Source organism: Haliotis asinina, chromosome 10, assembly GCF_037392515.1.
Source record: "Haliotis asinina isolate JCU_RB_2024 chromosome 10, JCU_Hal_asi_v2, whole genome shotgun sequence".
Lineage (NCBI taxonomy): Eukaryota > Metazoa > Mollusca > Gastropoda > Lepetellida > Haliotidae > Haliotis > Haliotis asinina.
In genome coordinates, this window is record NC_090289.1 from 53,379,272 (window position 1) to 53,407,209 (window position 27,938).

At 40.0% G+C, this 27,938-nt stretch overlaps 1 protein-coding gene across 1 annotated transcript; it reads right to left on the reverse strand.

Moving 5' to 3' along the window:
- Positions 1–1,344: 1,344 nt before the first annotated feature.
- On the reverse strand, positions 1,345–27,716 carry LOC137299156 (tax1-binding protein 1 homolog). The gene is made up of 17 exons (XM_067831706.1): positions 27,557–27,716; positions 16,544–16,841; positions 15,879–16,105; positions 15,279–15,488; positions 14,773–14,916; positions 13,668–13,898; positions 10,583–10,720; positions 10,239–10,367; positions 9,750–9,923; positions 9,173–9,317; positions 8,838–8,918; positions 8,230–8,501; positions 7,382–7,447; positions 6,540–6,888; positions 6,002–6,101; positions 5,146–5,187; positions 1,345–4,552 (listed from the first exon to the last, which is right to left on the reverse strand). The coding sequence occupies exons 2-17, from the start codon at positions 16,836–16,838 to the stop codon at positions 4,345–4,347; spliced, it is 2,811 nt and encodes a 936-aa protein (XP_067687807.1). The 5' UTR covers positions 16,839–16,841; positions 27,557–27,716; the 3' UTR covers positions 1,345–4,344.
- Positions 27,717–27,938: the final 222 nt, after the last annotated feature.

Consider the following 27,938-nt stretch of genomic DNA (forward strand, 5'->3'; position numbering starts at 1 on the left):
GTTTTGCGGTGTGTTTAGGATCATTATCTTGCTGCAAAATCCAGTCATTTCCATAAAACACATGTGCACTTGGAAGGAGAAAATTATCTAATATGTTAGTGTAGCGCTGACTTGTCAGATTTCCCTCAAACACACACAGCGGGGTCGTTCCTAATAAGGATATCCCTCCCCATACATGAAACTTTGGGCTGTATTTAGGTCGTCGATACAACGGTGCTGACGCAGACTTTGTCCATATTTTCACATTATTGGGATATACCCATATTGAGCTTTCATCAGTAAAAATCACATTTTCCCAGTCAAAGTTTTCATGTGCCAAACACCACTCAACACGCCTGTCTTTATGTTCTTGTTTCATGAAAGGAGAAGGAATTCCAGTCTTTTTCTCCCATCCAAGATCAATCAAATTTCTTCTAACTGTAGATTTTGATACAACTGTTGATCCCCTTTCTATCATTTCATACCTGATGTTGGAGATGCTTGCCCTTTGCTTTTTAGACGCTAAAATTCCCAGCCGGACGCGATCTGAGAAGTCCAATTTTCTGGGTCTCCCTGCTCCTTTCTGGTGCCCAAAATCCTTTCCCTCTTTAAAATTCTTCCTAATCCTATACACAGTAGAAAGAGGAGTTCCTGTTCTCTCTGCCAATGTATTTACATCATCAATTCCTTGATTACACAACTCAAAAATCAACCTTCTTTTATCTTCAGCAGACATTGTTGACAGTGCTGAGGAAAATGACGGCTGCTACAAAATCAGGGGAGGTAACTCTAATTGTACTATACTCAGTAGGCCAAGATGAGTTACCTCCCTTATACCATTACTTAGTTTTAAGTATCAGTGAATCAGTTGAGGTGTTAGGATAGCTCAAAGTAAGAAGAAAAATTCTCAATAATTATGAACCAGACTATATCTTCTCTTCGGGGATAGAGTAGGTCTTCAGCAACCCATGCTTGCCACAAAAGGCGACTATGCTTGTGGTAAGTGGCGACTAATGGGATTGGGTTAGTCAGTCAGTCTCAGTTTCCAAGTGCGCAGATTGAAGCTCATGTTGTTGATCACTGAATTGTCTGGTCCAGACTCGCTTATTTACAGACTGCCACCATGTAGTTGGAATACTGTGGAGTGTGGTGTAAAACTAAACTCACTCACTCACTTGGGGTGACAAGAGTGCATCAGTAACCTCCAGTGAAACATAGCATGGCTTCATAATAACCTCAAATACTACTACTGACTTGTTAAAAAATGGCAACATTTGTTATACAGATACATGCATCTCTCAAGTTTCTAGCACAGAAAAAAATCCTCACAAAGTCTCTTCATTGGCAACTTACAAGCAAACATAATTTGTACAGTGAATGACTTTATTCCCATTAATTCAGAGTGTAATGTTGTATAGTGGTTAGATCTGAAAGAAACGTACATTTGACCTGTTGAGACACCACAAAGATCAGAAGCACCTACAATCAACAAGAAGCAGAACTCTTGATGTAGAGGGCAGACAAGTCCGGTTAAATACCTCATTATTGTTTGCACTAGATGTTGTTCATTATCACCATGGAAAACTACCCATTGATGGTGATTCTTACCATATTTAATGTATCAAGCATCCAGCATGTAAACAGTTTCAAATGTAAATGATCTTAAAGATCAAATGATATGTAAGTGATGCATACACACGTTAAATGCAAACAGGAAGAATTTGTTTTAATGTAGTCAGCATGACACCTTGTTACAAAACAACTGGGGGCATTTACTGGAGGGTGTCCATACTATAAAGATGGCAAGTACCAGATACAAAAGAGCTGTTGTCTCTAACATGGTTTGTGGAATGCCTTATACAACCAACTCAAGGCTGTTTGGTGTCAGATCCAGCACTAGGTGACAAAATGAAACAGAATCATATCACAAATCAAAACCGAACTAGACACTCTTGGAACTCTTGAAAAACAAAGCCAAACAGAACAGGAATGAACAAAATGTCAACATGTAATCACATAAGTTCTTAACAGAAGAAGAGTAGTAAATTATGAAAAACACCTGAAGAAAATAACTAATAAATATTTTAAGTATTACCGATCATGATATAGTCAAGAAACTGATTATCTATCTATATGTAGCACAGAAAATATTTTTGTTATAACACAGAGAAATTACTTTTCATGTTCATCAAAATATTGTGAACAAATTTTTCATTGTCCTAATACTAAGAACTTTATTATCATGATCATTTTAACAAATTAATTATCACCACAATGTAAAAAAAAACTAATTATTGTAATGAGAGGTAACTAATTACAGCTTTTGACAGGAAACCCTCTCAAACTCCATAAAAAGCCTGTCACATCCTGTTACAGTATGTACCATTCATTGACTTTGTGTCCTTATGTACCACATCCACACACTGTACACTGTACTGTTACAAAACAACACGTCCTGTATCAAACACTCGATTCCTGACACCATATTTATTAACATAAGTCCAGGATAGACATCTCCCTCACATCATGAGGCAATATTGCAATTGTACACTATTTCTCATGACAGTATTATAATACTGCCTTCTGACAAGCCCCGCTTGCTGACAAATGTAATGTACAGTATTGTAGCTAATCAACTCTTAAAAACGTCTCAAAATTATCTTCAGATGTCACAAACATTACAAGATATTTTTGCCCACCCTATGTTATGTCTCACAACTTATACAAGACAAACGGTACATTCTATCAATGTGTTACTGGTTACTGTTAAAACGTATATAAAAAACACAACAAATATTGGTCACATATTAAATATGAACAAGAAAGGTCTACATGTGACAAACTTGCAAAATATGATAAACAAACAAGTTCATACAAAGCACAAAGAAGCCAGCTGTATGTGACTAAAATCAGCAAGAACATGAGCACTAGTAACCAACATCTCTGAAAGACGTACATATCGTTTGTAAGGTAAATTTAACAGTAATGTTAATCTGGAAAACTTTGTCTCATGAAAATATTGTAAGTGGTAAACAATAGCGAAACTATCAGGTTCTGCAACTCCCAACTGATAAGATTGCAAATATCAGCTACAGCTACAGCTACCTACCAACTATCAGTGAGAAATGGCAAATATTTCAGTGTTTATTCAATCTATTGACACTGATCGAGAATGTGTAACTATATCAAAAGGATGTCAGAGGTTTTCTTAAGTTCATCATCTACTTGCTTTGACAAACTTGGGAAGTGAATAAAGAATTGTACCTCCTTCAATCTGTTCACTTGCTGGTGTGCAAAAATAGGTGTCACTAAACTATTGCTGACTTGTGTCACTCAGAGTTACTGAACATTTTCCTCAACAATCTTTCCAGATTTACACTATGTCGTGCATGATGCACTCTTTGAAATAAGGTTAATGTTTGGCAGAACATGATATTAATCATCAAAGATGTCAAAGATTCTAGTGCCACCATCATGACCAAATGTCAAGATAGTGTCTTGATACAGACGGATCAGTGCGTTTCCAGTATAATCATCAAATGTAAGATAAACTTACATCAATTTTAGACTGAATAGGTTCATGGCCTGCAAAATTCTGTACAGATAATCTGATTCAAGATTTGTGGGAGTAATGTTAAATACCTCTGGAGGCGTGATTTACATTATTATCAATGAATTGTAACCATCGATATAGTGACACAATGCTGGCTATGAAGCCAGCTATATACAGAAGTAGTGCAGTCGTGCTTGAAGTAATCAATACACTAGTTATCACAGATGATAATACTTTAATTGAGTGCTATGCAACTAGAACTATGTCCTTAATTCTGCCCACCTTAAACATACATGTCTGATCATACACAAAACTTGTATCAAAACCTGGATACGTAAAACAGATCCTGTCCAATACATATTACTACAAACTCTGTTATACCACAAAATGACCCCCAATAATGAACCAGGAATCTGTCACTAATCTAGTTACTTACAGCAATATCATTGAGTGGACAGACTTGTAGCACTCCATAGACAGACACCAGTCAGTGTGTTTCCCAGTGCTTGGCAAAGCACACTCCTGTCAAACCACTAGGCCATAATCAAGGCATTATTAAACAAGCTGTTAACAAGTAAGATAAGAACAATCTGGCTATGTTTAACACCGAACGACTTATGACATTTTTAGTACTTCATGATTCAGTCAATGGTATGACATGTTTCACAATACATAACACCACTGTTAGTGTAGTCAAAATGATTTTAAACTATATGTAATGACACATCTCACAAAAAACATCAAAAAAGTAAATTCTTCAGTTATACACCTCACCATGGTAACACATTACCAAGGTAACCAAATCTGAGGGTTCAGTTGTTGCCCTCACCGATGCAGCAATGCACATGATATTCAAAAGCACTGCCATCCATGGTATCATCTACCTGCTTCTTACAGACAGGACAGATGCGGCCCATGTGGCTAAAGACGTGTTCCATGAAGTCCTCTTCCATTAGCTCAGCTGGGAACACCTCTGAACACTGTGGACATTTCCGAGTCTCCCCATTTGCACTGATCAGCCTGGCAAAACAATGCTAGAATGAGACAAGTCAAATGTTCCTGCACACCTGAGAGTGAATTGGTATGTTAATGATACCGTCAACACTGTTATACCATGAACAATACTTTAGCATTAGTTAATTACAGGCATTGTATCACACTGCTGACTGTAACATTCAGTTTGAATAGTTCTTCTATCTCATATTTAACAGAGGATACATTATTAAATGCTACAAGTTCTGTAATAATATTTTCAGGATGGCTTATTCATTGTTTAAAGCTGCACTCAGGAGTATTCCAGCTTTATGGCTGCAGTCTGTAAATGATCAAGTGTAGACCAGACAATCCAGTGATCAACATCCTGACCATCTACTTAACTGGGATATGATTAGATCTGTCAACCAAGTCAGTGAGTCTGACCACCTGATCCTGTTTGTCTCTTCTCACAATAAGCATGTGTTGCTGACGATCATTTCTAAACAGGATCCTCACAGGTAGATTCAGGATGGTATGAAAGAAGCAATCATATCTGATGATGTAACTCTCGAATCTACTGACACAAAAGAAGCAAGAACAGAGACGTTTTGACACTCCCCCAGATGGTATCAACTCACCACTTTCCACTGGACATCTTCACAACAATGTCGTCCATGCCACTACAACAGACAGATAATAGTGCAGGTTATACACACTATGTAGATACTCTCACTTTCAGGAGAGGAGAGTCACATGCCTGCTTGACTCTAGGAACTGACTAAGCGTAATACTATCACAGCAATGATCAAAGTGATGATTTGTTGCACATCAGGTCCATGAGATTTCACATTCATACAACAGCTTTAAATTATTCTACAAAAAATCCAAATCCCCATATCAGAGATTCTTGGCCAAGGATGTTTTAGTATCAGAATTGTTATTAACTATACTGAACAGCATAAGAAATGCAACTTTGGCTTCTTGTTCTTAAAAATGAACTCTTACTTTTATGAGATTTTATTTTATTCTTAAACTTACATGTTTTTGTGCTGTTCACAGTTCAGTATATGAATAATGTACAATGTACATATTAATACTAACAAAATTGCTAATTAAATTGTAGGTCATGTCAAAATCATTTCAGTTTCTGTCTTAAATATTCTATGAATGATTAGACAGACCTTCAAAACATTACTCGACACAGGTAAGTATGTGTCATGCATGATATGATTTATCATTCAGTGGAATGCTTGTGACAATACCTGTCTGAATCTGTAGCGTATGACAATACCTGTCTGAATGTGTAGCATATGACAATACCTGTCTGAATGTGTAGCGTATGACAATACCTGTCTGAATGTGTAGCGTATGACAATACCTGTCTGAATGTGTAGCATATGACAATACCTGTCTGAATGTGTAGCGTATGACAATACCTGTCTGAATGTGTAGCGTATGACAATACCTGTCTGAATGTGTAGCATATGACAATACCTGTCTGAATGTGTAGCGTATGAAGGGGGAGCTGATGGCATGATCCCTGTCCTGTTGACTGGCATCCCGTAGCAGTGGCCATCCAACTCCTGTGAGCCATCTGGTAAATCACATTTACGAAATATTGAAAGAGTGAAAAATAATTTTACAAAATTTACAAAATTTTACAAAAAGCTGTATCATCAGCCAACTTGTATTCTAAAAACAAATCAAACATATGAATCATAAGAACACAACCAGCTGCAAAGACAGTGAAAACTTTGATTAGATCTGAATTAACAGCTGTATCACAGGATGTCATCTCAATGTGACAGGTAATTAGAGAAAGATGACACCCAAGAGCACAGGTAAAGGATAACTGAAAAACCACAGTGGTCCCAACAGCGCTAAGTATTGTCTCGCCTCAGACCAGCTGGCAATCTGTGTCACATCACGTATACCACAAATAATCAGACAGTACTGTACACAATCTGTCCTCTATGTACACACATCCTCTCACTCTCAAATCACATCCCCAGCCACAAGTGTATGAGCCTACCTGTCTGTAGAAGTGTTGCCTTGACTGCTGCCAGTTTGGCCTTGGAAGTTACTTCAGGTTCCATAGGTTTGGGCAGAGGAATGAGACATGCTGAGGCATCCACAAACTCCTCCTCTTGTTCATCATAGCGACTCATCTGCTGAGTCTGTGGGGGGTGGGAAACGATGGCAGGAGTGCACATTGCTGCCTGCTCTTGCAAAGTCAGCTTTCTGGACTCCTCCTTGTACGGGTTCCCATAGATGAGCTGTGGTGAGGAACAACGGGCCTCACTCTTCACTGGGCACAAAACCTCTGGCTCGGTCTTCTTTGGGATGGTGCTTCTCTTGGCTGGCTTAGGTGTCTCACACTCCTGCAATGCAGTAGAACACATACTGTTGATGTAGTTGTGCTTTATCAGTGAGAACACATTACACCATCACAATCAGCTTCATGGCAGTTCATAATTAAGGCAGCCCTTGAGTGCAGCTCAAGCATTGAACTAAATGAACACAAATGTTTTGGGTGTTGCATGTATCCAGCAAAATAACAAAACAATTTCTAGGTTAGTGACACATACATTTAAGAAGGCACTGACCATTGTTGACACTAATATGTATCATGCTGTTACATCCAGCTCTCCGTATGGCTGCTGTAGAGCAAAGACTGCTTTGTGGAACAGAACTCAGTCCTTTCACAACAAAAAGCTTTAGGTTTCTCTACTACAGGAACCTTCACAACGTAACCAGACGTATAAACTGTGTAAAGGCACACCACTAGACTCTCATGAAGACTTAGAAGTTAGAAACATAAACTGGTGAAGTAACACAGACAATTATTCTATCATATATTTATCAGATGCTCACCAGTTTGACATCTCGGAGTTTCTGGTTCAGCTCATCAATCATCTTCTGCTTTTCCTCCAGGTATTTCTGTCAACAGAGTCCACAGTGTCAGTGATGTCACACCAGTGGGGAGGTAATGTCGGTGATGAGACATCAGTGGGGACGTAATGTCAGTGATGAGACATTAGTGGGGACGTAATGTCAGTCATGTCACAGCAGTGGGCTGTAATGTCAGTAATGTCACATCAGTGGGGAGGTAACGTCAGTGATGAAACATCAGTGGGGAGGTAATGTCGGTGATGAGACACCAGTGGGGAGGTAATGTCGGTGATGAGACATCAGTGGGAAGGTAATGTCAGTCATGTCACAGCAGTGGGCTGTAATGTCAGTAATGTCACATCAGTGGGGAGGTAACGTCAGTGATGAGACATCAGTGGGGAGGTAATGTCAGTGATGAGACATCAGTGGGGAGGTAATGTCGGTGATGTGACATCAGTGGGGACGTAATGTCAGTAATGTGACATCAGTGGGCTGTAATGTCAGTAATGTCACATCAGTGGGGATGTAATGTCAGAGATGTGACATCAGTGGGGCTGTAATGTCAGTAATGTCACAGCAGTGGTCACATGTCACGAAGTCAGTGGCATCATTATGAGAGTCATGTCAAGAACTAAGTGGCATCATAAGAGTGATGTCACAATGTAAGCATTGTCATATTGTTTATCATTTCACAATGTCATGGATCTAATAACATCTATTCCATCATTAAATAAGTAGGAAAACACCAGTTAAATGATTACATGGTATCTCACAGGACTCATCTGAGATTTGTCAAAATGGGTCAGCATAGCTCACTGAGTATTACGTACCTCTAGAGACATAACCCTCTGCTGCAAATCACCACTGTCTCCAGATTCCGAGTTCCGGCCAGTGACAAGGTGCTTCAGTCTAGCAATCTCCACATCCTTGGCCTGCAGCTCATCATGGTAGTGGCGACGCAAGGTCTCCAGACGCTCCTTCTCCTCAAGGAGTTGCTGCTTGTAGCGGTCCTTCTTTTGTTTCTCTGTGGCCAGCAATGCCTGCAGCTCTGACACACCCATCACTGACGTCTTGGCCACGCCATCACATGATGCACTGCGCTCTGAAACATACAACATGGAAGCATTCCGACAGGTATTTCTACATAAAGAAAAATCAGCATTATTATCCTAGAGTCATATCCACAGGTTCAGAGGATTTGCCTGAAGATTTTCTTGTTGCAAAAGAATTATATGAAAGTTCATATCTCCAATTAACTGTAACATACTGTTGACAAAACCACTCAGTGCATTTTAACAACTTAGAATACTCTTCCTGAAGTGTGAAGGGGATGTGTGGTGTGTGAAGGTGTTGTAATCCTCAAGAAATCATGCCCAGTTTGTGCTTTCCCTAAAACTTCTTGCTTGATATCTGTCTAGTATGGAGTCACATAACTCACCAGGGCTGGACTTGCTAGAAGATGTCTGTACTTTCTCTGTGGTCACACTCTCACTCTCACTCTTTGTGTCTCTCCATCTCCCTGTTGAAAGTTTTGTGGGGTTTAACTAAGTCTACATAAATCTGAACACCATGTTTCCTACACGTCACATAGTTTATATAACAGTAATGAAGAATGTATGTAGACATGATAAAGACACTGATTTAATAAAAATATCAATTCAAACAACTAGAACCACACAGCACAGTCTGATAATGCACCCCTTCTCCCTGACATTACAGATGGGTAAGGATGAACTAGGGAAGCAATGACTGATTATCTTTGAGGTAACTCACGGTGTCCTAAAAGCTTTTCTGTTTTCTTCTGCAGTTTCTTGTTCTCCTTGTAGATCTGCTTGTACTCCTCCGAGCACATGTGGATCCTCTCCTTCAGATCCACTATCTCCCGGTTTAACTCACGCTCTCGGACTCGAGCTTGTTTCTGATAAACAACATATCCCATACATTTAACAGCACTGTTGACACTGGTCTCACTATGTACAGGGCACATATGGCAAACTATAGTCAAGAATTTACAAAATATCATCACATCATCAATAGTCAAGCTGCTAATCCAAACTAGTAATTGACACAAGGAACCATCACAAGGTACATTCTGTTGGTCTTGACCTTTCACAAAACCTAAAGAAAGCCACAAGTAGACAAAGTGAAGACGAGTTTCAGGTGATTTTCCTGCAAATAAGTGTTGAACTAAACCTTGATGTTTTAAGTCAGTCAATCTTACAACAGCAAAATCTGCATACTTAAGTTCAGGACAACTACAAGAGTTCCATGTAGACATGTGTAATGACTATGGGAAGAAGTATAGCACATGTACACACATGTATCATAGTATAAAGTTTGTAAGTGCTACCTTCTCCTCTGTGAGTTTGCTGTATCTTTCATTCAGATGCAGGAGTCTCTGCTTCAGTCCGTTGTTGGCCTGTTGTAGAGCAAACATTGGACCCTCTGTACACTCTACATTTTGGTGAGTCTTGCAAAGTTCATCTTGTAGGGAGCACACCTTGGCCTGGAGGACCTCCTTCTCCTGAAACACAACAAATGTATGTAGTGCAGGACTGGCTTATCTGTACATGTCACACAATACGATGATGGAATGATAGCGTCAGTGACCTGAGGTGAAATGTCATGCATACACCAATGAGTGTGCATGCATTTACACCTGTGTTTGAGAGCCATTGGACTGTTTTGGCAAGAGGGCTCAAACACGTTTAATGCAGAGAGGAGATCAGTATGATTGTCACCTTTACACCAATTACAATATATAAATGATAGAACAGACTAAACACGGTGTCTGTTTTCCTTTAAGCACAACCCTGATATCATCTTTGACTGTTCCTACCTTGAGAACATTCTCCAGGTCTCGTTGAATGGCTGAGTTCTCGGACATGAGAACTGTGTTCTCTTGGGCAAAGTCTTCTTCCATGCGACAAATCTGTGTCTTCATCATGTGACATTCTGACTTGCTTGCCTGTAAGGGAAACAGAACAGTTGAGCACCTCATGTGTCACTCATTTCCTGACCTAGTAGAGACATATTGATGAAGCATCTGTTTCTAATTGTGATTTACTACTCTGGACTCATGCTACAACAGTCAATATTAAAGATGCAACAATTAAGTACCTCCTCTGAAATGTGTCTTATAAAATATTCCCCAGTCCCTAGGGTAACTGGTGAAGTACTCACTGCAAGGTCCTGTGACATCTTGTCCTGAGCATCCCGGAAGTTCTTTAACTCCTGCCTCATCAACTCCTTGGTGTTCTCCTCTGAGGCCAGCTTGTCTTCAGCATTGCGCAGCTTCTCTGTCAGTGCAGCAACATTCTCCTGGAACAGGTGATCAAGCATGTGAAGAATATCACTTACCAACTGCTGAACAATCAAGCACTTCCTTTTGCCGAATTTAAAAATATACTAGCCACATAAAGAAACTGTGCATTGTGAAAATATTATCCCAGTTGACAAGTACAAAAACAATGTCAAAAGTACATATGAACTTTAATGGGGGGATCATGAGGCCATAACATGTCAGAAGAAGTCAATCACAACAACGTCACGAGTCCACAAGAGGGATGGGTCAAATGACCACGTCACAAGCTCAATAACGGGGATGTCCACCATCGGCATTGGGAACAGCAGTCCATCACATAGAGCCTGTCAAATGTGCAAGGAAGGCATGTGGGATGTCAAGCCAGATTGTCTCAAGTTCTGTTGCAAGGTCAAGGAATGAGGAAGACGGCGTAGATAGCGATCCACCTCATCCCTAACATGCTCTATTGGGGACATCCGGTGATCTGGTGAATTTGCAGGCTAAGACAGAAAGTCAATGTTGTGGTGTTGCAAGAAATCCATAACAACCTTTGCCGTACGAGGGTGGGCATTGTGCTGTTGGAATGTTAACCCAGGGCCATGACATTGCAGTGGAAATCTGCAGCCACTTATCGTTGAGACATTCTTCCAAGGACCATCCCAATGGCCTCATGATGTTGTGCAGATGTTAGCCTTGGCAAGCTATACGTTTCAATAGCTGTTTAATTTTTTTAATGATTGTGATTGCAGGGGTAGAGCTTTCCAGTATTGTAAGTAGGTGACAGTATTGTGTGGCATTTATATGCTCTGTTTCTCTCTCCCCGAATGTACATGCAACAACTATCCAGACCTGAACTTGGAACAATGTCGGATTGCCGTGTGCTTGTTTGGTTTACGGACTCACGAGTAGGTTCTTCCACTCTGGCAGTTGTAGTGTTGGTTGTCTTAGTTCCTCGATGAGTACTAGGAACCAATCTTGCTCTTGCCAATAAGGCGCAACCAAAACCTGTGATAACAGCATCGTCTGTTTTATCTTTCTGATGACTTTCGGTAGTAGTACTCAAGGGCGAAACGAGTAAGCGTTCAGCCTTTCCAACGAAACAGTGTCATAGTGATATAAAGAGAGAGTAGAGCTTAATCCATCATGACTTGAATTTTGACCAACCGATCCTCTGGGATGATGATGTGGTTCAGCAGAATGATGAATTGAATCCCAAAGAACTGAAGATCTTGCTGCAGCACGAATTTAGACTTACATAGTTTCACAAGCCATTCGAGTTGAGCCTGATGGTGAAGTCTACCTGTAGTCTGAGCTGACTTCTTTCTTGATGAGCTTGAATGATCATACATATCAGCCCAATTGGAGGAAATGTCAATGTGTCAATGTCCTCATTACTCATCTTATAGGTATGAGCTTTATTGGAGTCCTTTGATGGAGAGTCCAGGTCCAATCTGTTCATAATCCAATACATGATCTAAAAGTCTGAGAAGAGGGCTGGAACGATGTACATGCAGTGAGCGTCAATGTGATCCACCTGTCTATGTGCATCCCTCTGTGAATGCCTTCATGCGTGAATCCACATTCGGTGAAGAAGACGAACGATGATGGTGGGGATGTAGACAGTGGATGCTTGCAGCTTTAGCAGGATACACAAGTGTGAGCACTCGGTGAGTCGATGGAAGGAGCTTCATCTAAACTGCAACATGATGATACAGCCCACGGTGATAATTTCCGTGAACGGGAGCACGCATATGATTCCTCCTCTTCATTCGACGGACCTAGTGCAGCCGATGAACAGTCATGTAAGGCAACTGTTGTTGTAGCTGCTCACTGGTGTTTCCATTCCTCTTCAAAATGGCGATCCATTAGGTCCATCATATGAGTGATGAACTCTTACATGGAGGAGCCACTGTCCAAAGACTGTGGTGCATACAGCGGCGGTTGATTTGCAGAAGCATCTGATGTGCAAAGTACAGACGTTGTAGATGTCTGTGTAGATTGTAGACTCTCTGAAGGTTGCAGCGGAGTTGTTGACTAAGTTGATGAAGGTCTACTTGAAGCTGATCGTTGATCATGAGAGCTGATGATCTGTACCTCAGGAAGTAGTAGTGGAGGTTCATCGTAGATGTGATGTTCATCAGGTGGGACTACCTCAACACTGAAGGACTTCGTAGAAGTCGTGGAGTGTAGTTTCGGTGCTGATCTAGTAGTTGCAGACTTAGATGATGACAACTTCAATTTCTTAGGTCGACATGATCCTGATCCTGATGACATCATCTTCTGTGACTTAAACGAAGTCTTACTGGTATCTCAACCATCCCACTGGGGTACGTCTGGCAGATCATTAAAATCATGAATGTCAGCTGTGATCAACAAATGGTTACTAAATGCAGATTCAACCGATTTAGACATGCCTTGGGCCAGGTTGGGGCAGCCTATTTTGTTTGTCCTTAGCACGCCTTTCAACAGTATATGAATATAATGCAAATTCTGAATCAGATAAATTCTTACAAAGTTCACAGTAAACAGTGGAAGAACAAACACGTTTGTTTGAAGGACATAATATATGTGGATCTACCGCCAACAGCCATGACTTACACTGGGAGCACGATTTCATCAACTTAGACCAAGTCTAAGTTGAAGAAAACATGTCCACAATAGATTGCTGTATTGCCGTATTGGGACCCAAAATGCCTCAAACAGCCTCGTCAGGTAATGAAGGAGAGAGTGACAAGCATGGCTGGTCATGTGACTGTATTGGTGGGAAAGGAAGGTTTCCAGGTGAGTGTATTGTACATCCACTTCAATATTAGAAGGTAACTTTAAGGGATTTCAAGACGTCCACAATTTTCGCCTAGAGGGAGGAGATATGTATAATAAGCATGAGTCAGGTTAAGGAGAAATTTTATATATTTTCATTTAATTCTGATACATGAGATGACTTTGTATCCCTGTAATATTCACCTGCTCTGAATGTGTAACATTGACCTGCTCAATCATACGACGCTGCTCCTGGTGGAGTTCCATCTTCATCCGAGCAAGTTCCTCTCGGCAAGAGTCCAAAGCCTCATCCTGCTCCTCTATCTTCCTCTGCAGCTTGGCTGTGACCTTCTCGCTCTCTGCAATTCGACTGGTCAGTCTCTCGATCTCCTTTACATGGCCACCCACTGATGTCTCTGACTGGCTCAGATGGTTCTGGAAAGGGATGATAATTATTGTCAAAATGATTCATGATCAAACATTAAAGGCTCACAATTTTGGTAAACTTATACCTGTATGTGGTTCATATGCAGTGAAGGAAACAGGGATTCCAACTTACCCATACTACAGGAAACTGCTATATATTCCCTATCAGCTTCCAAAGCCCTAAACCTTGAATGAGCCTTGTTTCAGTCTTGAGAGACACCTATTCTATCCTATTCACCAAGGTATACATTGTATGTAGAGAACCCCTTGTTCTGTATTCCTCTGCTGGAGGATAAGATAGCCAATTCTGGGTAGCTCTCACGAAAGAAAGAGTGCTATACCAATAGCTACCTTTACAGCCACCTGTCCCAAAGGATATTTCTGCTGAACAGAGAGCCAGCTGTTGTGTATCCTGGACGATACAAAGAGGATACTAAACGACCTTCCCTGTAATACCATTTTCGCTCGTTTGATATTAAATCTTTAATGAGTTTATTAAAATGGTATTTCACTGAAACGGGTTTAGTATTCTGTTTATTACTCGCCAACATAAATTGACAGAAACTGCGGCAAAAGTTGAGGACTCAGCTTTCCGCGAGTCAAGCAAGGTCCTAGTAAAATTAGCATTGTGACGTCACAACTTTGAACCATTTTGACGTCATACGTCAAGCGGTATTACACTAGTGTAATATTGCCTTAAAAATATTACACTGCAGTATCTTCAACGGGCGAGTAATAAAAGCAGCTATACTTGGAGCAACCTGTATCCTCTCAGATGATTTGACTTATAGCTACCTTGCAATTTCATTGCCTATTCTCTATCACTATACTAATGGCTACCTTTACAGCCAACTCTCCAGGATCATACAAGCACCTCACTGACCTTGTACATCTCCATCTCCTCTTGTAGAGTCTTGTTTCTGCCCTCCAACTCATCCTTTTCATTCAACAAGGCCTTCATCTTTTCCTGGAGTGTATCCACACTTTTCTGCAGCTTTGACACCTTTGCCTCCAGACTCAGGCGCTCCTACATATTCACTTTACTATATCAACTTGTGTATCTCTACTTCATTCATCATTACAGAGAATTCACTCAGTAGTTCATATATGACGGGCAATCAATCTACAACACTGAACCAAATATTTTATTCATCTACAGGTTTTATTCACCAGCAACATATTAGCAAGACTGGGTATTTCAGTCACTGATTCTGTATATTGACAAAGAATTATAACATAAAATCTAAAACATCATTGACCACAATGAACAGCTGAAACATGTAGCCATGTAATGGAAGTAAACCTGAGTCTCTCCCAGGACATGTGTTACTATGTTAGTCTTGGTCAGTGCCTACATTTAACACCCATCAAAAGATATTTAAAACATACCTTCTCCTTATCATCCATCTTTGACAGTAGTTCATCATGAACCAGTGTCATGTCATTAGCATCGGACAACATTTCGTCTATTTTCTTCTCGTTGGCCTTGTACAGTTTCTGCATATCTCTTTGTTCCTGCTCGGACTTGTCCAGCTTCTTCTGCAGCTCTGTGATCTTGTCGGCAAGACTGGTGACCTCCTTGGACATTGTGTCTCGGTACTGAAACAACGAACACTCCATCAGTACTGACACATGCAGTCTATCCACTGCAGTTCACTCTCTACCGTTTGGTCTTACACTTTTGCCTTATAAGGCTTCCATTACTGATCACTCACTTGTTTTGTTACTTAACAACTTTCATACTTTTAACAGTATCTTACAAAGTTTTCCAATCTTTCTACTTTGGCTGAAATTCACACAGAGGAACAGACTGAATTCAGCTTTAGATACTTGCTGATCATGATGATTTGGCTAAATACTGCCAAGTACAAAATATCCTGTTCTTGTATTATGACAAAACCAAGATTATCATTAGTAACAAGCCACTCCCCAAACCCAGGCCCACACCGCTGATCCTCTGTTGGCCAGTTCTCACTGTTTGTACCATACCTTCACCAGATCTAGGTTTTCCTCCTCTTTCTTCTTGAGACGCTCCTGCAGGACCAGTGTGCGTGACCTGATGATCAGCATGTCTGTGTCGTCGTCCTCCACCTCTACGAAATCCCCAGCACTTGGTCGCTTGAACTGGAATGGTGTGCTTGCACCACGGATCTGTCCAGCACTTGACACATAACAGAACTGGTAGAATTCCCCATCATCTTTTGGCAAGGTGTGAGCTATCAAAAACATCAAACCTCATCAATATCAACACTGTCAAGACAAATAAATCCATCATCCTCATCCATACTGCCAACATCATCAATCTTGTCAACATCCACAAGATAATCAATGGCTTCAACATTATTTACACTGTCAAGATATCCAAATCCATGTACACCAACAATATTATCAATACTGTCAACATCATCATGCTAACCTGTTAAATTTTGACTCAAATACTAAATTGTACCGAGGAAATGCAATTCATTGATTATGCTTATGTTTGATTTAAGTTTGCCCTCTTCCATTCTATCCTTAACTTGTTGTTAATAATTTGACAGACAAGGCTCCTTTTATCACTTTCTGATCTCAACTCTCAAAGCACCAATAACAGGAAATCCTGTTCTGTATAACCAAAACAACATTTGAAATATTTTCCAAAAATAAATAAATACCTTGGAAAAGTATTGTGGCCTCGGTTTCCTTCCCTTGTTCATAGTTCTTGGGTAGCGGGGACCACTCGTAGTAGATGTAGTCCCTGGATGACATCCATCCCACCTTGTAGATGCCCACCCAGTCTCGAGTGGAGGGGATGATGTCGGTGGTAAGTGTGAATGAGCATTCTACATGTGCATCTGCTGGGTAGGTGTCAGCGACGTTGTGAAATATGACAGAGGCAAACTCGGATCGCTGAAAGCGGACTTCTTCGTTTGATACCACCTCAATCTTCTCTATATCAGAGTCTGACATGATCTGGGGGACAACAGAAAAGTATTTTGAACTGCACTGTATTACTGGTTTATTGCAATGTGCTTTTCAAACAATATGTATTGCAATATTTTTTCTGAGAACCCAAAGAGTGGGTAAAGAATATATGAAGTATTTAAGATCAGCTTTATGGTTTAAATTTAAATCTACACAGGCTTTCAAACTCCACAAATATTTTCCTTCAGTATCCACAGACAAAACAGCATACTGTAATACTTTAAATTGTATAAAAGAGAAAACAGACTCCCTTACTTAATTTGGAGACTGCTATTATCAGAACCATGACTTATGTATAGGGACTTCTGACATACAAAATAGGATTAACATACACAATTAGTGTCACACACTGGCAAACATTTCAGTGCCCAATATATTGCATATCAGCACCAGTACCTGAATTGCAATATATTGCATTAAAATTGATTTGATCATTGTCATCATTAAGCAATGTAATGACTGGTTATTCACTAGTTTACTGTTTAGTACAGGGGAACTGATGAGAGAAGCTTGAGGAAATGACAAAAGGAGAGAAGCATTTGACAAGAAACAAGGCCCCCTTAGTAATGGAAGGAATTGTGGCAAATTTGAAGGAATTGCATCTTAAATGTAAACAAACGCAACCCTCTCGCGAAACAATGGCAGTAATATCGGTAGCTTAGTGGTAATAACAGAAACACAACGGCCCTATCGGAAACAATGTTGGTAATCATGGTAATACTTGAAACAAGCTCGGCAATCTTCGGAGATTTCTCGGCTGTAGAGAGCAAAAGGCACCACTTTGGGGTCTGCAACACATATCTGCCAAATCTTACGGGCAGATATTAAGAAGTTTTTCAGTTCTGCTCTGGAAACGAAACACACCTCTCACTTTTCAGACTAGGTCCGAAACGTTTCCATGGAAACCGAGAAAATAATACATCAAAAGATCCTGTACATAGCAAAAGGCACCACTTCAGCTTCTGACTGATATATCTACCAAGTTTTGCTGAATAATATTGAATGGCTTTTGAGTTCTGCTCCGGAAACGAAGACCATCCCACCATAAGACTAACACCAAAATGTTCCATGAAAAAACAAAAAAAATATAAATGCCAAAACTCTGTAAATAGCAAAAGGCACAACTATAGGTTGAGATTATTATATCTATCAAGTTTGGTCTAAATATATTGAACGGTTTCTGAGTTATGCTCCGGAAACAAAATGATTACGGACGGACGGATGGATGGATGGACGGACGGACGGATGGACAGATGAGGCGTCAACTATATCACCCTACATTACATGCCGGGGGGATAAAAAACTGTTCGGCTGTTACTCTGTAGCCCTTAAATTTACTCAGGCTGTTATGATACACTCGCATATTCGGTGAATTGAATCATAGCCCTTCATGAATTAAAATCTCCTGCATGGTCACCAGAACCAAATATGAATGAATATTTACATTATTTTCTCTGAGCATATTTCACTTGAGCCCTTATTAAAGTGAGATATGCAAGAATGGAATAAGTACTAGCCTTGCAGTAGTCCAGGTAATGTCAGTTTGCAAAGGCTGCACATGGAACTGTTAAGTACAAATTAAGAGGAAGTGATATCCATCTTCTACACAATTAAGATCACAAAATGTACAAATTGTATTTTCTCTCTCTCTTTTATGATATCTCCCTGTTTTGATTGCCACGTCATGTGAGCAAAACCTAAACCAAGCAAATGCCTTTCGAAATTTCTTGATATTTAGTAAAAATGACATAATTCTCTGTATATATGGGATTTAAACATTGTAAAATAGAAACATTTACATGACAATGACAATGCTGCAACCCATTCTTCTGTATATATATCTTTGGGCTTTGAGTAACATTATTAACAAAATTTGTATGAACGTCAACAGGTTGACTTTGCCATACATCTCCAAAACCTAATGTACTTAACAATTCTTGAATGCTAGTCACCCAGTTAGTCTTCCTATCATACATTAACATCATATCATAACAATGTCTAAGATATCTATCAGTTGTAGATTCAGTCACTCTTGTTCTTATAGACACTCATTCTGATAGTAGACAAATTGATGATTGGGACACAGCCAAGTCAAGATTATTTTTTTCTAATGGCAATAAAAAATTGTCACATGCACAAATAAAGTGACGCATTGATGCCTGATCTCTGTCTCCCAGCCCGACCCAATCATCATCTTCGACAACCGTCCTGGTTTTGCTTTTGACACAACCCCTCCAACCTGTTTCTTTTCATAGTGATAGTGAGACTCCATGGCAGGTACATACTAAATAGTTTCAGTATGAAAATTATTATGTTTCATGTCAGCTATTGTTTATAATGAACCTTTTGCATAAAACCATGGTCTGTTCCAAATAAGACGCTTTGGACTTTGAAAATATCTGCATTGTTCATTTCTGCACTAATCTCTTCTCAGTAAAGTCCTTTTCTCACATTAACTAACTTGTTACCATGTGGAACTGTTGTTAGGTCAAACTTATTTTAACAGACACTTCACATTTTCAGATATCAACTACATAAACAGAGTACAGATAAACGTCAAAAAAATGTTTTTTTCTGTCTCTGACAATACTATAGGGTGGAATATTCTCAACCAGTTGAAGCTGTTTCTCTCATTTCAAATCTGATTTTAATCCCCTTGTTACTTCACTAAAGGTTGGAGTCCCCCTTCACTCAAAGTTTGCAATACTTTCTTTATTAAAGGTCACATGCAACATAACACACAACTTTGCAGATTCTGATACCTTTCGGTTTGTACTTACAAAACAAATCAACAAAAATGCCAACTTAACCTATAAAGTAGGAAAAAAAACATGATCACAAAAGCCTGTGAAATTGGAGACCAAACGATTCACTTATTTTCCTCAATCCTGGGGAAAAAGTGGTTTCAACACCTATCCTGCACTGCGCTTATAATGCATTGTGAGATGTAAACATGAGACGGACGGTCCCTTTAATTAGTGTGATACCCGTGCATCACATGTGACACGGTGAGCCAATCAGAGGAGAGTACTGTAAGCGGGTCGTCCGTGCTACATGTGTGCATCAGTCTCATCTTGTCTTCTGTCTTGTCCAGTCATCGTAAATAAATGTTTTGTGTGCCGGTCGGTGCCTTGATTGTTATCCCTTACATTTGGTGGCAGCGGTAAAGGAAACTGAAGTTGCAACAGATGAAAACCCGACGTGTGAGTGAAAAATTGACTTTGTTCATTATTGTCGTCGCAATTTTTGTTGAGTGTTCAACACGGAGTGAGGCTAACATGTCCGTCCCTGAGGGAGAGAATGCTGCTGGCTCCCAGAATACTGACCAGTCCTGTACTTTCGGAGGAGGTTTTAAAATGCCAGTTTATGACCCTAAGCAAATGACATTTTCTGCATATATTGACAATATTTACGAACTAAAAGCCTGGGGGTTTGGTTGGAGTTCAAGACAAAAACTTCATGGACTTGCACTTGTGTTACCACCGGGTCATTGTGCTAGAGTGTTTGGTCTCTGCCCAACTGAATTAAAATCTGACTTTGAAACTTTCAAGAAGTATTTGATAAAAGAAATTGACAGGACTGTTGAACGTAAACAAAATGCAGCAAGTGATTTCCATACTTTGTCACAAAAGGTTTCTGAAACCATTGATGAATTTGCGCATCGTTTGGCTTTGAAAGTAGACAAGGCTTATCCTTCATTTGCAAAGTCAAATAAAGAAGAACTATGTGCTCAGCGTTTCTATGACGGTCTGTATTCCAAATCTGTTAAGGATCATTTACAGGTCATTGTTTGTCAGCAAGCTAAACTGCCCAAATTTGACAGTCTTGTAGATGTGACTCGTTGTTTACAAGATACTGAGTCCCAGAAAAACTTGGATAATGCTGCAGCATTGCGTATCAAATGTTCATTTAGCAAAAAACTTGGTCATAAGGAGAAAGATTGTCGTACTAGATTACGCTTATTCTCTAGTCAGGTGGGTACACATTCTGGTGTTATGTCACAGTCCTGTGGGTCACGTGGTGCATCGGGTTCCGGGAGACGTACGCATGATGAGAGGAAGTGTTACCAGTGTGGTATGCGAGGTCACATTGCACGATTCTGTCGTAAGAGAGTGAATGTAGTGCGACCATCTGCTTCACCATCCAAACTTGTTGAAATTGGTAGGCTAAGTACGCAAGCAGTCATCGATTCGGGTGCGTGTGTGTCATGCATTAGTGTTAGCTCGTTGGAGAAGGCTTTTCCTAGTGGTGTGTCCATACATGAAACAAAGTCGAAGCTTAAGAGCTTATCTGGCGAGACATTAGATGCTATCGGTACAGTTGATACGTGTGTCCGTATTGACGGTAGTATCTACGAGTGTACTTTCCATGTGTTGGAAAACAGTACCGAGAATGTTCTGCTTGGCTGGGATTTCCTATCAAAATTTGACAGGGTTACTCTGGTACCTAAACATAATGAAGTCAAACTGGGTAACTTAATCGAGTCTGGTAACAGGGTTGCCAGTGTACATTTGACTGAATCTGTTGTTATACCACCAAGGTGTCAGAAAGTGTTGCAGGTGTCTGTTAGTCGGAACCTGGGTGATGGTGAACAGATGATGATTGAACGTAATGAAACCAAGACAGGGTTGTTTGTAGCCAGGTCTGTTGTTAGCTCGAGGAATCTGTGTGCGTTAGTAATGAATCCAGAACCAGTGAGTAAGAAGCTGTACAGATGTCAGTCTCTTGGGGAGGCTCGAGAGTTTAAGGATTCTGTGTGTTCAAATACTCCCTCAACTTCGAAACAGAGCGAGTTAAGTGATCCTAAGTTTAACACAGGGCCCTTGGATGATTTACATCGGGAAAAGTTAATAGCACTGCTCAGAGAATACAAAGATACATTGTTTACAGGTTTAGGCAAGGTGAATGACCATACATTCAAGCTTACACTTAAACCTAATGCAGATTTGAGTAAAGTTGCACAGCGTCGCAAGCGGTTTGGTCCTCATATAGATAATATCGTTGATGAGCAAACTAAATCAATGGTGGATCAAGGTATAGTGGAACCTAGTACATCAACTATCATTTCACCAATTGTGTTGGTTAAGAAGGCTGATAAGAGCGTAAGATTTTGTTTGGACCTGAGAAATTTGAATGACCAGTTGCTTGACGAACGTTTTCCTTTAATGACTCCTAATGAGGCACTGATGAGATTTAAACATTCAAAATATTTCAGTGTTCTTGATATGAACTCTGCTTATAACAAGATTGTTTTGGATGAAACGTCAAGGCCCTTGACTGCATTTGAGACTTCGTCTGGTGTCTGGCAATTCTCACGTATGTGTTTTGGCTTAAAAACTGCTCCTTTAGCATTTCAGCGTACTATGCATCTTGTCCTGAGTGGGTTGTCGAGAGATCATGTTTTGGTGTATCTGGACGATGTGTGTGTCCATTCGTCCACGGCCGATGAACATTTGTTAGTGTTACGTGAGGTGTTTGAGCGAATGAAGTCTGTTGGTTTGACATTAAAACCGTCTAAGTGTCATTTCTTTATGGATACAATAGTATATCTTGGTTTCTCTATTTCTGCTAGTGGAGTTGGTCCTGGTAAGAAAGGTATTGAGGCGGTTTGGAATTATCCAGTTCCTGGTACATGGGAGCAAGTGAGATCGTTTCTTGGGTAAACTGCACTTTACGGGTCCCCGGAAGTGTACGTGACAGACATGCGCAGAAGCCATATTTACATCGAAGCGAGCACTAACGCTGACGCCATTTTTTGTTTACTCCGGCGAGTTACTGCCGCTGTTCTATGGCCTTGTTTGACCTATTAAATTACCTTTGGGTTATAATCGAGAATCAGCTCAAGACCTTCATTCCTCAACATTATTTTAGGGTCAGTATTATGTCATGGTATTGTCAATTGCAGTGTTTATTCATTTTTTAAGATCACGATACAATTTCCCAGTGCTAACCGAATGTATGATTTTTTTGCAATCTCATATTCAACAGAATGGGGGGTTTTAGGGGGGCAGGTGCCCCCCTACATTATTTTTACATATTACTTATCATTTCTTTTCTATTCCTAATAAACAAAAAGAGGTGAGTTTATTTGATGTCTAATATCAAAACGCTTCACTTACATTACAAGAACAAACCTCCGCTTGCATTAAATTTATCCGACTCCTGAACACCATTTTCTTTATTTTCAATTTCAATCATTAAAGTATGCATGGTTTTTTGGGGTTGTCAAACGCACGGCGGATAAACGCAAGAAATGTTACAAAAGGATCATCAAAACAACGTAAATATTTTTACCTCACGATGAACTATCAAACAATCCTTTCGCAGTTCCATACCTGGGCAGGGACGCTTTCACCACTCTCCACGTACTCTCAGTTTTATTTGTGTACACACCATTCTCTGCATTCACAAATTCCTTACCATGATTTACTGTCGCATGCACATATCCCATCTCATTCAAGTTGTGGCATACCTTGTAACCCACTACCTTATTTGGAACATTCGACACGTGCATCCACATTTGACCAATCAGAGAAAAGGAACGTCATGAGGATTTCCCTTTGATTACTAACGATTGGATTAATGTTTTGGAGGATTACTAAAATTCGTGTTTAAAACTCTCGTCTTTCAGACGAAGTTTTAAACTAAACTTTTGCCAGTAAACACGAAAATGACCTCTAAATTCGTCTAAAATGCCTCCTAACGGAGATCAGCCCGCTCTCGCGTGCTTTTCTTTTATATATGCCAAAGGCAGTAAGCTCGCGCCGAAGGCGCGTACACGTTACTATAGAATACATTCTACTTCCGGGTGACTGCCGAAGGCAGGGACCCGTAAACTGCAGGTGTCCCCGTTTCTTGGATTGGCTACATACTTTGTTAGATTTATTCCCAACTTTTCCGATCTGGTGTTGCCACTCAGTCGCATAGTAGAATCTTGTGCGTATGTTTGGCATGAAAGTGAACAGAGTGCGTTTGACAGGGTTAAGGCTGTTCTCACTAAGGCGCCAGTGTTAGCACATCCTGACTTTAGTCCTAAAACTCCTGCATTCGTTGTTCAGACAGACGCCAGTAAATCGGGTTTAGCAGGGGTACTTCTGCAGAATGATCATCCTGTTTGCTATGCTTCAAAAAAGTTATCAAAAACTGAACGGAATTATTCCACTGTGCACAGGGAAGCTTTGGCACTTATCTGGGCAGTACGGAAGTTTAGAGAATATATTTATGGTAGAAAGTTTGTTATTAAAACAGACCACAGACCTTTGACATTTATTATGTCATCAAAGATTTCCAGTGGAAGATTCGCAGGAATTACCTATCTGTGCCTTATCAACAGACAAACAGTATGCTGTTATCAAGCGTGCTCATGATCTTGCTCATTTTGGTGTGATACGTACATGGAATTTAGCAAGGATGACTGATAAGTCCATTACACAGAGACAAGTTCGAGAATATGTCAGTCAGTGTTCAGCATGCATTGAGGGTCCTCATGCTGTGCCGCGGAGTCCCATTGGTGAAACTCGGACAGCTTCAGTACCTTGGCAAATTATCCACTGTGACTTTGTCGGACCACTCCCGACATCATCGAAAAGTTTTGAGTACGTGTTAACTTGTTTGGATGATCTGACACGTATGGTGTTTGCATTTCCCGTACGATCAGATACCTCGGCGTCAGCAATGTATGTGCTTGAAAAACTGTTTTCCATCTTTGGACCGCCACATACATTACACACTGATAATGGTTCAACTTTCACATCCGTTGAATTTAAGGACTTCATGGATCATTGGGGTGTTGTGCTCAGTTTTACCCCTATAGCTCGTCCGCAAGCAAATCCAGTGGAAAGGGCACATAGAACTTTGAAGTCATCCATAGTGAAAGCGGCAACCAGTGAAAAGAATTGGGACAAAGTGTTACCTGAAATCGTGTTGGCTCACAATTCCTGTCCAAACAGAACAACTGGAGTATCACCTTATTTCGCCATGTTTGGTAGATCAAGTGACGTGTGTCGTCTCTACAGTGGTGTTTCTTCTGGAGGGGAGGAAGTAGCAGACATGAGTTGTCTGTGGGAATTGTGTTCTAAGAAACATGTTCAAGCCAAACAGGAACGTCAAGAGGATACGTGTGATAGACAATCGAGAAGCTTTGAAATAGGTGATAGCGTTGCAGTTAAAGTTCTAACTGGTCCTAAATCTCGCAAGAAACATTTTCAGACAGGTTTTGTTGTGAGTAAAATCTTTGGTGATTTTCTGTGTGTAAATTCCAAAACAGCTGATACGCGACGTAAAAATATTTTGGTTAGTAAAGATCTTGTGATCTTAAACCCTACTGGAGGGGAGGAATGTGAGATGTAAACATGAGACGGACGGTCCCTTTAATTAGTGTGATACCCGTGCATCACATGTGACACGGTGAGCCAATCAGAGGAGAGTACTGTAAGCGGGTCGTCCGTGCTACATGTGTGCATCAGTCTCGTCTTGTCTTCTGTCTTGTCCAGTCGTCGTAAATAATAGTTTTGTGTGCTGGCCGGCGCCTTGATTGTTATCCCTTACAGCATGCAAAGTGAATAGGTTCACAGAGCTTGAAGCAGTATGCCTGCCCCAAGTATGAGGTCGTGACCAGTGGTCTATTCTTGGTTGAGTACACAAACGAGTAAATAATCAGCTTGTTACATAAAAAAAACATGTTGATTGTGATAAAGGGACTCTGTCACAGAGAAAACTGAATGTCTGGTTTATTCACATCTATATGTCTGCCTGCCTGTCTGCTAATGACAATATGCAATGCACAACTTCAATCACTGACCACATCCAGTTTGAAACTAACACCTATCAGGCTCATATTCATAAGCCATAAATAAAGAGCTGCCTAAACGTATCGGCAATGAATCATTACCATTGGACAATGAAAGGGCTTCGTTACACTTTAGTGCACACTCACCAGCTCTGCCCGAGTTTGGTATTGCGGCTGCTTCGTTTCGAGGGAGGTTAACCCAAGTACAAAATATTGCCCTTTTGATTTGTGATTATACACTTATAATTCTGTTTATTTTTTTCTTAATAAGCCATGCAATTTATATATCATGAATAAGTGATAACCGTGTTTTAATTATGTTTGATTTTTTGTTTGTATGAGACCTTTAAGTTTAACATGTCATCTGGCGTCTTGCAAAAAACCTTCTTGTCACATATCTGGACTGACTATTTTCCAGTAGTGTGCTGTTCTGCTATAGCAACAGTATCATTGAAGACAAGAAATCTTGTACACACAGGATTTGTTCAGGGATATTTTTGTCACATGGCCATTTCAACCTTGTTCTGTTTCCTGTCAATTTCTGTCAGTAAGAATCTGCTGTATTGAGCGATATTAACAGTAATTCAATTTGTCAGCACCTTATTTGAGATGTGTGGTTTATGGAAACATACTTTATTGAAGAAATCATGGCAGCCACAAAAGATCCGAGTTCCATGCTGGGTTTGAAACCATGGACGATCTGATCAGAAGCTGGATGCCATGTCCACATGACCGCAAAGGAGAACTTAGCAACAAGCTGACAACACCAGGTAAGCATGGTTAGGATGACTCCATGTCCTGCTAAAAATAACCTTGGGCTACAGAGAAGGGTACTGAGATAAAATTTGCTAAAATTTGATTTGAACATACATTCACATTTTGTCGTAAAGTGACAATGTCCTTCCTTCAACAATATTTAAAGGATTAAGCAAGCGTTTCTCATTGTTGGCTTACTAAATAACTTGTTAAAGAATGGTTGATATCACATAAATAGTTGTCAGGAGTGCTATCTTTGGTGACCAATGACAGTAAACACAAATGTGAAAATCCGAATGAAAGTCATGTGATACCTCCTTTGAGTGGCACATGGCTAGTTGAGGGAAACTATCACCAGTTATAAAGTTACGTAATTTTTCCATATCAGAGTGTCAAAAGACACATGACACAAAACAGGTTCCTTGTCAGCAACAAATAAATGGTGTATCATTCCATTATGTGGATACTGACACATAATCAGCTATTAACTGAGTCCTGCCCTGTTCGCTGTCAATAACTGTTCACTAACCAGTACAAAGAATATTTCAAGTTCAGTTTTACAAGTAATTCCATGACGAAACTGTATTTCCTCTTAAAGCAGAGAATGAAGTCTCGTAATTTCAGTAATGAAATCTGGGATATCATTGGGTAGTCTTGCTGGGAAAACAATCACAAAAACAACAACATTAATTCCCACTCTCTTGATAAAGTGTCCCCGTTAACATGTTTAAGCAAACTATATGGAGTGACAGTGTCACCACTCAATGAGTTCACACCCTGCTACGTAATGACAGAAGTCAAGGAAGTCAAAGGAACACTTACATACGCTTGATCAAATCAACCACACAGTAACCATAAACAAACCTTACATGTAACCTTTAACCTGTAATTCTCAGAAATAGTCTTATTTCACTGGAAAATGTAATAACATCACAACATGTTTTACCTACAACAACGAAGTCATATAGCAGCTTTAAAAGTCTTACACGATGAGGCCCTACACTGGCTTTTTTCTTATTTTAGATCCACGTCATCATTAACGCCGAAAAGGACACAGTCATAACAGTATGGAGTCCGACATATTTTTCTATTTGACAATGAAGGAGAACTCCACAAGTTCGGTCATCAAGATCAACATAACGTTTCAATCAGTACCTACCGTATGATACTCCGGACAATGAAAAACACGTTTCCAGTTCAAGCCTTCTTGATCATTTCCTTAAGACAGCAAATATTCATCGAAAAATCAGCCTTGTAGGGAAATTGCACCTTCTATTTTGGTTTTGCGATGTCAACATTACAGCATATAATATTATCTTCGTACAACTTATACTATTAATTGTATTTACAAAGAGAATTATTTCAGTGAGAAGATATTTGTGGGTAGCGAATGAAATAATAATTATATACACATATGTGTATGTATATCGTATTAGGTATTGGGAATATATTTGGCACTTTTTCGGTAAGTATTGGGTAAAATAATTACAAACTATAGTTAGTCGTATTCAAAGCACTTTTTCAACACGGAAGTGATACGT

Coding starts and splice junctions, on each gene's coding strand:
- LOC137299156 (XM_067831706.1), bottom strand. CDS start 16,838: ATGTCAGACTCTGATATAGAGAAGATTGAGGTGGTATCAAACGAAGAA. Junction 16,106..16,543: donor GGCCACAATACTTTTCCAAG/GTATTTATTTAT, acceptor TGTTTTTGATAG/CTCACACCTTGCCAAAAGAT. Junction 8,919..9,172: donor AGAAAAGCTTTTAGGACACC/GTGAGTTACCTC, acceptor AACTTTCAACAG/GGAGATGGAGAGACACAAAG.